Source organism: Curcuma longa, chromosome 6, assembly GCF_044706935.1.
Source record: "Curcuma longa cultivar G26 ecotype Majalengka, Jawa Barat chromosome 6, ITB_CL_G26_1.1, whole genome shotgun sequence".
In the NCBI taxonomy this organism is placed as follows: Eukaryota; Viridiplantae; Streptophyta; class Magnoliopsida; order Zingiberales; family Zingiberaceae; genus Curcuma; species Curcuma longa.
Genome location: NC_133866.1, coordinates 6,702,594 through 6,717,710, shown reverse-complemented (window position 1 = coordinate 6,717,710; position 15,117 = coordinate 6,702,594). Strand labels below are relative to the sequence as shown.

At 38.0% G+C, this 15,117-nt stretch overlaps 2 protein-coding genes across 2 annotated transcripts; both read left to right on the top strand.

Annotated features, from left to right (window-relative positions):
* Positions 1-4,898: 4,898 nt before the first annotated feature.
* Positions 4,899-5,548, top strand: LOC141830526 (uncharacterized). The gene is made up of 2 exons (XM_074717939.1): positions 4,899-5,010; positions 5,088-5,548. The coding sequence occupies exons 1-2, from the start codon at positions 4,899-4,901 to the stop codon at positions 5,546-5,548; spliced, it is 573 nt and encodes a 190-aa protein (XP_074574040.1).
* A 2,138-nt stretch (positions 5,549-7,686) lies between these two features.
* Positions 7,687-14,871, top strand: LOC141831048 (uncharacterized). The gene is made up of 4 exons (XM_074718490.1): positions 7,687-8,015; positions 8,400-8,561; positions 13,465-13,949; positions 14,400-14,871. Exons 1-4 carry the CDS (start codon positions 7,724-7,726, stop codon positions 14,769-14,771), a joined length of 1,311 nt encoding a protein of 436 aa, XP_074574591.1. The 5' UTR covers positions 7,687-7,723; the 3' UTR covers positions 14,772-14,871.
* Positions 14,872-15,117: the final 246 nt, after the last annotated feature.

Genomic DNA, 15,117 nt, shown 5'->3' with positions numbered 1-15,117 from the left:
GCGGGGCCTGCGGCCACGATGCGAATCTGTATATAAGCGAGTCATCTCTGCCCTTTCTCTGATCGTCGTACCTCGCAGCGCTCGATCGCCCCATGACGAATACCAGCGGTAGCACCTCAAGTAGCGTCCCGGTCAGCCAAGCCGGCCGCGCGCCGCCGCTCCGCATCATCCGGATGCCGGCGTCGAAGCCGTGGAGGCGCCCGGAACGTCCCCCGCCGCAGGTGTTTTGCGTCAACCGAGATGGCTTCCGCGAGCTAGTTCAGAGGCTCACCGGCGCGCCGCCGATGATGAATGCGCCACCGTCCCACCCCTCCGAGCCAGTGATCGAAGCGGGTTCCGCGGCGGCGCCGCCGCCGCCTGCAGGACCGCCGGTGGCGATCAGTGATCGCCTGCAGAGCTACGTCGAGGAAGAAGGCCGTGGATTTGGAGAGGAACATCAGTATGTATGGCCGTCGCCGCTGGATCCAGCAGCCAGAAATTGGATTCATTCTACTACTGCTTGCTTTGGACGATTTCCGCAGCCGGTGGCGATCGGTGATCGCCTGCAGAGCTACGTCGGATTTGGAGAGGAGCATCAGTATGTATGGCCGTCGCCGGCGGATCCAGCAGCCGGAGATTGGATTGATACTACTACTGCTCGGACGATTTCAGCAGCCACTGGACAGGAACACGTCGGCCGTGGATTTGGAGAGGAACATCAAAATGTATGGCCGTCGCCGCCGGATCCAGCAGCCGGAGATTGGACGATTGACACTGCTACTTCTTGCTTTGGATTTCAGCAGCCGGTGGCGATCGGTGATCGCCTGCAGAGCCACGTTGAGGAAGAAGGCCGTCGATTTGGAGAGGAACATCAGTATGTATGGCCGTCGCCGGCGGATCCAGCAGTCGGAGATCCGCGATTTCAGGGTCATTAACTGAGTACCGTTGATGCGGGAAATTTAAAATAAATAAAATTAACTATTTTGTGTAACTCATAATTTTAAGTAATCTTTATGATTTATTTGTCTAATATTGAATATAACGAGAATTGGTCAAACATAAAAGAATACAGTCTATTAATTTATGAAGTGAAACTAAACAAATAAAATATGTATTTTTTTGAACAATTACACGTAAACGAATGAATAATGTTTGACTTAAATGGACTTCGAATCTAGTCAATGCCTCGATCGTTCGGTGAATCTCTCGTTGTTCCAGACTTTGAATCATTATCATAATATTCAACTTTTAGCCAAAGTCAACTAAGAGACATTGCATGGCCATTCCTAAAAGCGCATGTGACGAATTCCGTTACAGTCAAAACACGGACAACTGAAGTTGCACCACAGAGAAAATATGAATGACATCTGCATACACGTCACGGATCTTCCTCTGTTTCTTCCCCTCCGCTCTCTCGGCGTCGGTGGTCACCCGCTCGCTGGGGACGCATACGCTGGAAAGATTGTGGCTAAAGGTGTAGGGATCTATATGCGTCATCAAATAATTTTAATCGCATATGCGCAGCGAAAAAACAGGATCCCTCCAGAAGATCCATACGAAAAGCATACTCGTTTGACGATTCTACCTACTAGAATCGAGGTTACCTTTGATGCGAGCCCTTCGCAATTCCGATAGCAACTTTTACCTTCAAAGGTTCACGGATCTCATCACGATCAGTGTGTTCGCGCCTCCACGGTATCCATACGAACACTGAGATGGAGAAGAACCAAACTGTGGTACTAGCCATAAGATAGGGTTCGACCAAGGTGGTAGAAGAGAAGAAGAAGAGGGAGAGCAAGTGTTGGTGTAGTTTGCACTAACGGTCGAACTCAAGTTTTGATGAATGACAAATAAGTTAAAGTTAGGTTTGTTGTGGGTTTAACCTCTTTACTAAGTGTGCAGGGTCGAAAGACTTAGTACCAGACACCAGGCTGAAGTCCAGGGTGGTTGAGCCCTGGCAGGAAGTCCAGTTGGGTCCGCGGAGCCTGACAACTGGCCGAAGACCAAGTTGGTTGAGACTTGGCAGAAAGACCAGGATGGTTAAGCCTTGACAGGAAGTCCTGGTGGGTTAAGAAGTCAAGTAGAGCTACACGAGGTAAGTGAGGTAAGTCACTGGAGGAGCGAACCAGTGAGGACGAGTCCAATTTTAGACTTTAGGCGCGGTCTAACTTAGACCCACTTGGGTGTTCTAAGTTGAGTCCTGGTTAGATCCTGGTCTGGATTGACAAGATCTAATTAATTTTGAATATTCTATATTTTAGTATATATTATTTTATAGAGTTTATTTGATATATGGACTAAATTAGTTTTGCAAATAAACTCTATAAAATTAATCTTAATTATTATTCATTTTATAAATCTGAAATTAAGGAGGATAAAATTAAAGAGCATGAATATTTATTTTATTTATTATTATCCATTTTATTAAATGATAAAATTATTCATATAAAAATAATATATATATATATATATATATTATTTGAATTATCTTTTAATCCTGGATAAGATAAACTGCAATGTGTGTATCAAGTTTTATGTTTTTTTTAAACATTTGCAGATCTAGATAAACTCATTAGTGTCTATATAAAGCTTCGGTCAGTGCATGAATAATAGAACTTCGACCAACGTCACTCTTCTGCGACAACCCGAGCTTCAACATGACCACGTCCAAATTCTGTCGGAAGATCACCCCCAACATCCGAGCGCATCCAGAATTTTCTGTTGTTGGGTAACGAAAGTTTTTTTTTGTTATTTTTGGCATTTATTTAAAAGTCAAAAGTGTAGGATTGCCACACTTTTGATCATTGTATTCGCCTACTCTACAAGAGTTTTGTCTGGTAGAAAGATTTAGTGGATTGCCCACAGGAAAGGTCCAAGGGACCTGGGCCTTCGAGTAGGAGTCGTCGATGGCTCTGAACGAAGTAAAATCGTTCTGTATTCTCTTGTGTGCATTTCCCGTTTCGTATTTCTCATTTTCCGCTGCACGTTTTTCAAAGCATAAATTTTCTAACTCTGGTTTTAAACGAACAAATTTTTAAAAAGCACATGATTCACCCCCCCCCCCCCTCTCACGTACACTCGATCCTACAGCAAGAGCATCCAACAACCCCTTCATCAAGAGCCTCTCACCCCTTTTTATATCCCACCATGGGATATGAAGGATGAATGGTTCTTTGGCTTTTAGTGATCTAAGGAATTAATATTTTATTAACTCCCATGCATCTCATGTATGAAGATCTTTCTCTTCTTTTAATGAAGATCATGCATCTCATGCATGATAATTCTCATGCATGATAATATTTCTCTTCTTTTAAGGAAGATCATGCATCTCATGCATGTTAATCTTTTTTTGATAAATTCGAATTGGCTTGTGTGACTTGAGTTCAACTTAAGTCTCACACAATCTGAGTTGACTTGAGTCTCACACAATCTGAGTTGACTTGAGTCCAATTCGAGTCCAACTCAATTCGAATTGACACTAAGAGCTAATTCTAACAAAAGAAGTAATGAATGGTAACTTTCGACAGGGTGCGGGGTAGGGAAATACTCCTTTCGACCGAAAACACATCGTTCGACTATGTCGGGGCATAGACTGTTTTTGTTTTCGACCGGGTTACACCGGTCGTATCATAGACTGTTTTTTCCCGTCAGTATAAAATTTGCGTCGTTCGACTATGTCGGGGCATAGACTGTTTTTGTTTTCGACCGGGTTACACCGGTCATATCATATACGGTTTTTTCCCGTCAGTATAAAATTTGCGTCGTTCGACTTTCGTTCGACTATGTCGGGGGGCAGGGAAAGACTCCTTTCCCTTCTCCTTCGACTACGTTGTTCGTCGTTTTCCGGTGGAGAGGGAGGTGCTTTGCCTTAAGATCATCATCCCTGTCGATTGAGTATGATTGATGAATCCGCAGCGGTTCCGTTCAGCACAAATCACATATATAAGTAGTAGCAGGGTTTCAACGATAGAGTGAGGCTACTGGGATTCAATCAACATATGCACTCAATAGTTTAGGCTACATGCCTAGAATCTCTTTCTCAGCCGAAAAGTCGAATGGTTCCTTTAGAGCGAGAAAGCCGGGTGACCAAGCTATTTACGCTCACCGCTTTGACTGCAAAAGGTTGGAACCGTCAACCTAGCGGCCCCCCCACCCCGGGCCCACAAGTATGAGGGGGAGTAAATCACGGTGAATGCGGGACTGGCCAGGGCATAGTGGCTCGAGGGAATTGGAAACATGACACATTTTGATGTTATCTCATGTGCGCCATGAGCCCTCGAACCGCATACCTTCAACTGCAAGCATCTAGGCCCTGACCAGCTGCTCCCGCCCGTGGGGGCTACGCTCACCGCTTTGAGCAAGAGAGAGAGAGAGAAGGAATACAGTACTTGGTTCTTTTGGTATATGCACTTTGTTGAGATTTGGAAAAGATTGTCTACCCAAGGGCAAGACTGCGAACGACACTAACTCAAAAGGGCAACTCTGTTTTTAACTGAATTTTTGTTTGCAATCTTAAAGAATTTGGAAGAATTGTGCAACTCTGCAATCTTAATTTAATTGCCATTTTCATTTCTTCCGATCCAGACATTGATGAAGGAAAAGAATCGAAAAAGTATTAGATATCATCTCATTTGCTGAATTTTTAGAACGATCTAGAAATTAACAGCGTGGAGGTGAAGCTAATGGAAGAGTGCATGGCAAACCAGGAATCATCGCTTTCCCCAGTTTCAGGGAAATCCAAGGGGAAGCCCTGTGGACTTGGAATGATCCCATTCCCAGCCTTCCCTTCGCAGCAACAACTAAACCACCATGCGTTACATCGCAGCTCTAATCGATCAGTTATCAATTCAAGTCCTCAGACACTGCTTCATCATTCCCCTTCCGTTCCAGTTAATTTCCGTTCATCAAAGCTGAAGAAGATGGATTTCAGGCAGAGACCTTCTGCTCGGAGCCGTGTTTATGATGAGTTCACTCCGCCCCATGAGCTTGTTCAAAAAGACGACGAAGAATTATTCATCATTAATCTCACGGGTATATTTGTTTTTTTTTTGTTGGCAAAAGAGATTATTCATGCCAGATTGCCAGTGGATGATCATTAACTCACACAGGCTTCGCCAAAGAACAACTCAGTGTCCAAGTGAAGAGACGGAGCAGAAAAGTAGTGATCACCGGCGAGCGACCCCTCGCCGACGGCAACCGCTGGTGCCGCTTACACAAGGAACTCACCGTCCCCGACTGTTGCAACATACGAGACGTCGGCGCGAAGTTCAACGACGGAGTTCTTTGCCTTTCGCTGCCGAAACTGTCCTTCAAGTCTCCTCGGAAAGAGGGAAAGTATGAGAAAGAGGAATTGAGCGATACGACGGAGCCGGAGAAGAGAGGACTCGTTGCGCCGGCTCGCGCGATGCCTGAGCTTAGGCTCGGCGATTTGAAGCTTAAGATCGGGAGGTTGGATTTTGAGCTGTATGAAGTCAAGCAGCTTGCGATGGCTCTGGCCGGCGCTGTGATCGCTGCGGGAGCACTGGGAATGTACATGCATCATAAGCTGGCTCAGACTGCCGAACGCTGAGCATTGAATTGTGCTTCGATAGCCATTTATAACTTGAGAATACTCAAAGGACGTTTGTATAGAAAAGATATCTTCGGGATTAAATGTTTAATTCTGCTCGGGTGGGCGGAGGACGGTGAGAAAACAGGGAAGACCAGCTGCGATCTGCTGGCAGGAGCTGCTTGTGGCAACGTCTCACAGTGGATGCTCGCAGGGAACAGGAACACTGCGATGCCGACGATTTGTTCACGGTGGGCGAAAAGAAGGGCAGCGCTGTTGCCTGGCTTGCAGCGGGGACCCAGGAGAGGCAGACGCCAACTGATGAGGATTGTTCTCCGGCGGCTCGCAGTTGAGGAGGGGTGTCGGTCGGCGGCGGTGAGGCGAAGGGTGAAGCGGCGCCGGCGAGATCGCTGCGTGCGCGCGGTGAAGGAGAGGCATGGCGTTTTAATCAAAACTTATGTTTTGATAATCAAACTTAGTTAACTATAAAACTCGTACTTTGATAATCCAAGAGACTTCCTAAAATTCTATTTATCCTGATAAAATATTCATAAAATTTATTTCTTATAAAATTATAATAAAAAATATATATAATTACTTTTTCATTAATTATCAATTATTTTAATATTTTCTCTCACATTAATTCAAATTAAATTCTAAATTTATTAATTGAATCACTCTTATCTTATAATAATATATATATATATATATATATATATATATATATATATGTTGATTACATTTATAAGTTCCATCTGAGCAACTGAACTCCATTCAGTCCATTGGACTTTCTTTTTCTTTGTGCTCTGATTCGATCAATTAGCTCATGAAATTCGCTCTTTCAGTCGACTGATTCACTTAATCAGGCGATTGATCCCAGGGTTTTCTTTGTCATTTGATTTGATCTCATCCAATCTGTATTTTTCAAAGTTATTCAATCGACTGATGCTTTGAAGAGAATTCATTAGAAGATGTTGAATGAACTACACCGAGCTTAGCTATACTAAAATCTTAATCAATTTTTTTTTGGATAACAAACCGCCTTTTTTTTCTTCAACTTTTTCCTAATTTGCTATTAGTGGGAGGGATATTATGCGAATCAAGTGTGTCCTCTAATAAAAAAAACAAAGTATGGTGTGTCCATCGAGAATTTCAAAACTTTGGTTGCACTCTTTGAAAAAATATAGAAGAAGTTTTGACCTCATGACACTATATGATTTAAACAAAAAACTAAAGGGGTTTAGGAAACATAAATAGGTAGTATATTTGTAAAATTTTGATAAATTAAAATTATATAATAATTTTGTCTAGAGTTGTTATATGGATTTAAGTAGATCAAAATTTAAAATTTAAAATGTAAATTTTAAATAATTTAAATTCGTATAATAATTTTGACTAATATTTGATTAGGCTCCAAAAGCGTTAGGGAAATGATAAAAGGATTAATTATAAAATTTTAATAATTTAAATTTATACAATAATTCTATTATATAATTTAAAAAACTAAAATTATTAAAATATAATTTTAAAAACTCTAAAATAAATCTTGAAAATACACGAAAAAGCCAACGGATATTAAATTTCAACCTAATATATTTCAATAATATCCTCAATTCGAGTCAAATATACAGTTAATCTATCCATCATAAATAATGATGGGGTGGATGACCTATCAAAAACTCTTCATTGGTGGGGATTAATTCGTAGAAAATCTATAACTCAAAATGAGTTGACTTATAAAAAAATCTTTATAATTTATTGAAATCGATCACTTAATCAATAAATAAATATCTCTAGAAAATTTTTTAATTTTTAATTTCACATTTTTATATATTAGTCAAATTCTATTTTTATTTTAAATTTTTATGTTTTTTTTTATCGATCTACGGTCTCAATCTTACGATCATTTATGAAAAAATAAATTAAAAATATACAATTAATCATGATGCAGGAAAATATTTTATATTTTTTTTTTATCGATCTACGGATCCATCCGAGCTGTATAATCTGACCCGCGTGGATTGATTCATTTAAATTTATTTTAAAATAAATTAATAAAATTTTAATTGAATGCCACTTAAATTATTTGGGGCGGGCCAACCCAACCCTAAATGGACGCTCTGCCTGCACTTGGCTGGACCAATTTCGCGTGACGCCTCCCTTCCGACGATCCGCAGGTTTCCGCGAATACCACCAATGGATCTTCTCTGCCAAGCCTACGGCGACGTCTCCGACGAAGATGGAGAACTTCAGCACCTGGGCGCAGTCAAGTACGAACGCCAGCGCCCTATCCCTCCTCCTAAGAGACCCCGTTCGGAAGCCTACGCTTCCGTGCAATCCCGCTCACCTGCCGTGGTCCTTCCTGCCCAGCCTCCTGGTAGATACGTGTCCAAGAGAGATCGAGCGATCTTGGCGGCTGAAACGACATCCACTGCTTCCGCCGCTCTGCCTCTTCCCAATCTGCCTACCACCAACGTCGAGCCTCCTGGTATCTTGATCTCTCCTTTGTCCATGTAAACCTTTATGTTTGATCTGAGTTTATTTTCTGCTCCACCATTATGCCTTGTAATGCCTCAACATTTTTGACGAAATAACCAAAAGAAGCCAGATCTCTTTATTCAGTATCCCTCGAAAGCACGGCAATTTGATTTCTTCTGCTTCTTTGGAGAAAAGTTTCAGTATCTAATTGTGCTACAGATAATTTCTGCCAAAAGTTATTATGGTAATGGCGCTATCATAGATGATCCTGCAATTGTCGACAGATTGTGGAGATGCAGTTGAACGCTAAATGTAGTTATTTTTAGAAATACAACTAAATCTTCTTCACGTGCTACTCTAGCATATGTTTTGATCTTCTTCTTCTTTTTTGCAGTTGGATCAACTTTGGATTCAGAACTTCCATCAGATATTTTGAATTTATTAAAGTGCAAAAAGAACGTTGCTGCTGCTAAGAGTAGGGTTTCTACCAAACTCTCGGTTTCATTAAATGGTCACACTTCTGCCGTCAATTCTATACAATGGTCACAAAGTCATGGTTAGTGTCTTGTTCTCGATTTTCCTATTATTTTCTAGTATTATGCAATGCCATTTTTTTTGTCTGTGTACTTAGATTTCTTGGTTTTACTAAAAAGGAATCTTCCATTGACAATGTGCTCCATATGTTCTCTCAACTCTTGACGCTATTAGAGTCGTGTAATACTCAGCTACGCAATAGAAGATATAGCTTATATCACTGCTATTTTATATGGAAACGATCTACCAATGAAATTTCTTATTTTCAATCTCCACTTTCTACATATGCTTATTGCATTGCTTTCTTGAGAACTTGCACTTTTAGCTTCCATTCAGGTGGCCTGTGTTCTTTTACCAGTAGCATGTAATTTCTTTAGTGAATCTTTTCTGCATTGTAATAGATTCCATACAATAAAATGGCATGTCCAGTGTATACAAATTAAAGTATGAAGTTCTTTTATCAATTAAAAATTTAAATTTTTATGTAGCTATCCAAATTATATGAGAGAATTGATCTATTAACTTGTCAAAGCCAACATCAGACCTAAAGTGCAGAAGACAAGTTAATAGTAACTCAATTTAATTATCCATTAAATTCAAAAAATTCTAAAATTCTGACCATGCAAAACATGTCGTATTTTCACAAAAAAATAATTTTCATGGAAAATTAATTTTTGAATCATATAACTTTTAAAATCGAATTCTTGATAGTTAATTTTCTTCAAAAAATTATTAGAAAATATATATAATTTGAAAAATCATGAAATTTTGAACACTTAAAGTTAACATGCCATAATTTCCGAGAATATTTTTTAAGAAAAATTTTAAATAGATTTTTCAAAATTGCATTATTTTAGCATGCATCTCTCAAACCGAGTCAACCATATAATATTTTAAAACTTAATTTTCTATGGTTAACTATCTTAGGGGTTTCCTAAAATTCAAAATCGATTTTGGTGCCCAAAATAAATTTGTGCCTATTGGATTTATCAATATTTTTTAGGGATTAAACTTTTAAGTTTTCAATATTACATTTAGGCCCTCTAAATCCTAAACCTTCCCTTCTAAATTTTGATCTTTAGTTATTTAACAATAAGTTCATTCGGTAAAACCAATAAAAAAATTATCCATGGCTAATTTAAGGGTTTCTACCTGTTCCCCTGATCTATCTTGCATTTTCAGTCGTTAAATTTTTAAAATTGGCCTTTGAATAAGAATTTATTAATTGATTTTCTCAGTCAGTTTTCACTTGTTTTAAATTTATATATTTGCTTTTAATTTTACATAGGGATCTAGAAAGCATTTTTATAGCGTCATATAACTTATTAGAATGTAAGTCACGTATCTCACCATGTCAAAATCGTAAGATGATATTCCTCCACTATCGCTCCCATCAGTTGAAGTGTGGCTTGTTCCTCATGGATTGCCATGAATGTCATTCCTACTTTGTGATCAAACTTTTTTTTTTTGAATCTTTTGAGGATGGCATATCACACCAAATTGCCTTCAAATTTCTAGCCTTGGATGCTGCCAAAATTATTATTTTGAAAAAATATCTTGATTTTCCTTACCAGATATACCTCATGGTTACCATACATTGATGACTCTAAATCAGACTCCTATGTTGTTGCTAGAGTCATACTGTCTTTCTTGTATTCTTCACTTTTCTAATCTTGACCTCTAATCCGAGATTCAAACAATTCCATAGTAGAGAAGAATTCATCTAGTGTACATACCTCAAGATTCTTTGAAATATAAGCAAATCTGAATTGACACCCATTGTGTTGTTCTGTGAATACATTGATTGCACATCAGACGATGTCTCGGTTAGACATTAGTTCATTACTTCATTAAGATTATTTAGTCTAGTTAGTCTGGTCAGGATCTCCTTGACTTTTGAATGTAGATTAGCCACCGACTCTCCCTTGTCTAATCTCAGACTGCTGAGTTGACTTCTTAGCAAGTCCTGCTAGCCACTTTAGCCTCCAAAGTGCCTTCGTGGAGTTCTATCAGTTTCTCCCAGAGCTCTCTCTTTTGCTGAATTGTTTGCTCCAACCCTGTTTACTTCCTGTGTAGAGATGAACCTGATCAAGCTTCTAGTGCTCATCCAAGCAATCAAAAAGCAATAATAAGAAAAATGTAATCTTTTATTTACTTTGTACTTCTGTGTTCATTTGTGTTTCTCGTATTGTTTTAACCTGAATAGTCTTGTAAGAGGTTTCTTTACCTTCTTAGGATTTTCGAGATGGAGAAAAGGTAGAGGTGATTCTGACAGTGATCCACCTTAAGGATCATAGAGTGGGAATGGGGTTGTGAATGAGACTGAAGAGTTTATTGACGCCCCTCTACCTGCATCTAACAGTTCTACAAAACTTAGACATGTGTAAATCTAGTAATTTGTTGAAGCAAATGTGAAAGTGCAAATTGACTATGCTTTAACAAAATTGTCACACCTCAAATGAGTTCTCTTTCCATGATTAGGAATAGCCATCCCACCAGTAGTGCAATTCCATCAACACCTCTCTCGTATCATTATGCCACCGAGACACCAGAAATCAAGTAACACAACCATACATATATTAGAGCATCACATACTCTAGTACATTAATAAATACAAATTTACTAATTATAAGTGAAACATATTAAGCATTCATCTATTAAAAAGAGAACTAAAACAAGATTAAGATGCAGAAAAATATCACATTTGTGAAGAGGAAAGTAAAGAATATACATAATAAGAACTCGAAAGTTCAACTCATGTGAAACCTCAAATTCATGACAACAATGTGTTACAATAGTAATTCTGGTGCAACATCCTAATGACCTCCCTATTCTACCCATGGATCAAAGATTTAATCTTATCAGGATGATATTTCTTAGTTCTTTCATAATGATTGGTAATGGGTTCTTTGATTTCATATTCAGCGTTTAAAATATTAAACTGTACTGGTTGACACGGGTGAAATTTATCATTCTACTCGTTAATCAGCACGACACTGACATGGACACGAGCACTGACTAGGCGAAGTTGTGATGCCTCTCGCAGCGGCCTCACTTGGTCACGAGGCCTCCGTGAGGTAGTGCTACTTTGTGCGAGGCCTATGGAGTCCACTACGAGGCCCTACGGCCATGCACGACCGCCGTGAGTCCCTGTGTCCGTGCGAGACTGCCATGAGTCTCCGTGGCTACGCAAGGCAACACAAGGCCACCTCAAGGCCCTACGGCTGCGTGAGACCTCGTGGAGGCCACTATGAGCCTGTGGTCTTGAGAGGACTTTTTTTTCTATTTCTATTTTTCTTCATTTTATTGCACTGCTATTTTTTTCTTGTTTTAACTATTAATTCTTTTCCCTCTTAAATCTTTTTCCTTTCCCCTTTATTAATTTCTTTTTTTTATTTCTTTCCTCAAACACATGGGAAAAAACTTTTCAAAAATGGAATTTCTTTTGCCCTAATAATTTCTTTCCCTCCTCCCATTCATATAGGCAAGCACTCTTTAAGGATAGAGGGGATAGATTGCTATTAAAGAAAATTAAATATAATATAATATCTAAATACTACTTGAACTAAAATCCTGGAAGGGGAGCCTTGGCGCAACGGTAAGGTTGCTGCCATGTGACCTAGAGGTCACGGGTTCAAATCCTGGAAACAGCCTCTTGCCAAAGGCAAGGTAAGGCTGTGTACAATGGATCCTTTCCCTGGACCCCGCATGGCGGGAGCTTCGTGCACCGGGCTGCCCTTTTACTACTTGAACTAAAATCATTTTATATAAAATAAATTCATCCTAACCACCATGACTAGACTCCAGTTAATCCTAAATCGATTTTTGCTCTTTGTTCAATCCTAATTATTAAAACATTAGTTTATTTTAACTTAATTAATTATTTGTTTTTAAAAATATTTAAAATATAATTTTTTAAAATAAGATAAAATCTGATAATTAAAAAATTTATAGAGTTATCATCTAAGAATTGTAAATATAGTCATCATCCTTTTATTCTTTTAAATGCAAGATTTTGGACTTGATGCCTTTACAATAAATATGAAGATTTATCTTCATTACCATTGAAAGCCTTGATGTCTCTCTAACAAAATTGTAATTAAGATTATTTAATTATATGCAATAATAATAAAAATATAAATTTTAAATTTATACATTTAACAGTTGTTGCAAAAGATTTAATAAGCATCAAATATCTCACGAGATAATATCAAAACTTGAAAAGATTTAATAAGCATCAAATTTCTCATGAGATAATATCAAAACTTGAATATAACATTCAACATCTCAAATATAACATAATAGTAAGCATTTATAACAATCAAATATTAATAAAAATATTTTTAATTAATATATCTTATATTTAAAAAAATTTTAAAATCGTATCAGAATAGTATAATATGATACTAAAATTGTATCATGCTGGTCAATAAACCAAAACTCTAACATGTGTCAAATTTTTAAACCTCGGTATGCCACGTGTATTAATCTACGTTCTGATGCCATTTCCATCTATTAATCAAGAATGTGATCTTTGTTTATTCTCAGGTTACTTAGTTTAAGTAATGATAAGCTTATGCTTTATAATTTAAAATGCATGAGCTCATAATTTTGTTATTTCCATCAATTCTACAATTATGGTATTTTAGGACACCTGTTTTCTATATAACTTATGATATGTAACTTCATGTGAACTGCAACAATTATGTTACAGTAAAATATGTTAAAACATCCTTAGATTTCTTATTTAATTAACCTCAAATTTTTAAGCTCAGATTTTCTGAGCTTAGCAGATGATCTTACTACTTGTTCAAATCTTATTCTTTTACATTATAACAGAAATATTGATAGACATTCTGCTTTTTTAAAATTGGCTATTGTCAACGTTGATGACCACATGCTTATGGATATGTTTCAATGTACAGGTCATCTTCTTGCTTCTGCAAGTATGGATCAGGCAGTTTGTGTATGGAACGTCTGGAACAGAAATCAACAGAAAATTTGTGCTTTAAGATGTCATAATGCTGCGGTAAAAGATGTTAGATGGTCTTTAGATGGACTATCTTTGCTTTCTTGTGGTTATGACTGTTCATCACGACTTGTTGACATTGAAAAGGGTACAGAAACACAAATGTTTAAAGAGGAACAAACCGTGGAAGTTGTCAGATTCCATCCAGAAAATTCTAGTCTATTCCTTTCTGGAGGTTCAAAGGGCTTACTCAGACTATGGGATATAAGAGTTGGGGCAGCAGTGAAGGAGTATCTTAAAGGGCTTGGACCAATTCTCGATGTAGAATTCAGCCGAGATGGAAAAAACTTCATTTCTTCCAGTGACACTTCTAACAGCCGCATTAGTGAGAACTCTATTGTATTATGGGATGTTATGCGGCAAGTTCCTTTATCTAACCAGGTAATATTTTCTATCCTTGCTAGTCCCAAGATATTTTTTTTAATACGTTCAGTTTTTAACTTCTTTATATATACTTTTCTGAACAGGCATAACATTGTACATAATAAATAAATAATATGAAGTTATCGCAATGCTTGCTAAAATGCAATATAGGCAACTTCCTTTTTTTTTTCAAGTGACAAAAGCTTTCACTGTCAACAAATGCCACTTCTCAGAAAATCTATTGCATGACGCCTGCTTAAAGAGCACAATAACCAAAGGCACAATCTAATTTTTTTTTTCTTCAGTTATGCTTACTGGTGAATAGAAAACAGGGATTTGTTTGGAGTTGCTTTTTAGTTTGACTTTAGATCCTTGTTCAATTCTGTCTGGTGCTCATCTGATTTTTTTTTTAAATTTCTACTTTAACTTGCCATCCTTTTGACATTGTTTTTCTTCTATTATCATAAGGTTTATGCAGAGGGGTACACCTGCACTTGCGTTCGGTATCACCCATATGGTTCTTGCTTCATCGCGCAGTCGAATGGTAACTATATTGCTGTTTTTTCAGCTAGGCTACCATATAAGTTAGACAAATACAAGCGGTATGAGAATCATGGCGTGTGGGGCTTCCCTGTCAAATGCAATTTCAGCATGGATGGTCGACAAATCGCATCCGGCTCCTCGGATGGGTGTATCTACTTATATGATTACAAATCCTCCAATCTTCTGAAAAAAATTAAGGCATTCGAGCAGGCATGCGTGGATGTTGCCTTCCACCCAACAATACCTGATGTTATTGCTTCATGTAGCTGGAGGGGGGAAATCTCAGTGTTTGGATAAACGAGTTGTAATGAAAACTAGCTTCTTGTTTTAAGAATTGTAAAGTTTTGGAAGCTAAATATAATGTATATTGTATACGATATTATCTTTAGTGTTAAAAAAAAACCCTTTAAAGAATTTTACTTCCTAGTGCCCTTCATGGAGCCATTTTATAACTTGTGAATGAAAGGATAAATGAAGCATGCACAAGCTCATTAGGGCAATACTTAAAGGACGTTTAGAAAAGATTTCTTCAGGACTTTTTTTTTTTTAGGGAGAAAAAAAAAATTCAATTAGCATTAATGCAAGTTTGAGAAGCCTGAGTTGGTTACGACGCAACAGAGTTGTAGAAGAGGACAAGAGTTCG

Excerpts from the sequence above, each read along its gene's own strand:
- LOC141831048 (XM_074718490.1), top strand. The coding sequence starts at position 7,724 with ATGGATCTTCTCTGCCAAGCCTACGGCGACGTCTCCGACGAAGATGGA. Across the intron at positions 8,562-13,464 it reads ACAATGGTCACAAAGTCATG|GTCATCTTCTTGCTTCTGCA; the intron begins GTTAGTGTCTTG and ends TTCAATGTACAG. Across the intron at positions 13,950-14,399 it reads AAGTTCCTTTATCTAACCAG|GTTTATGCAGAGGGGTACAC; the intron begins GTAATATTTTCT and ends TATTATCATAAG.
- LOC141830526 (XM_074717939.1), top strand. The coding sequence starts at position 4,899 with ATGGATTTCAGGCAGAGACCTTCTGCTCGGAGCCGTGTTTATGATGAG. Across the intron at positions 5,011-5,087 it reads ATTCATCATTAATCTCACGG|GCTTCGCCAAAGAACAACTC; the intron begins GTATATTTGTTT and ends TAACTCACACAG.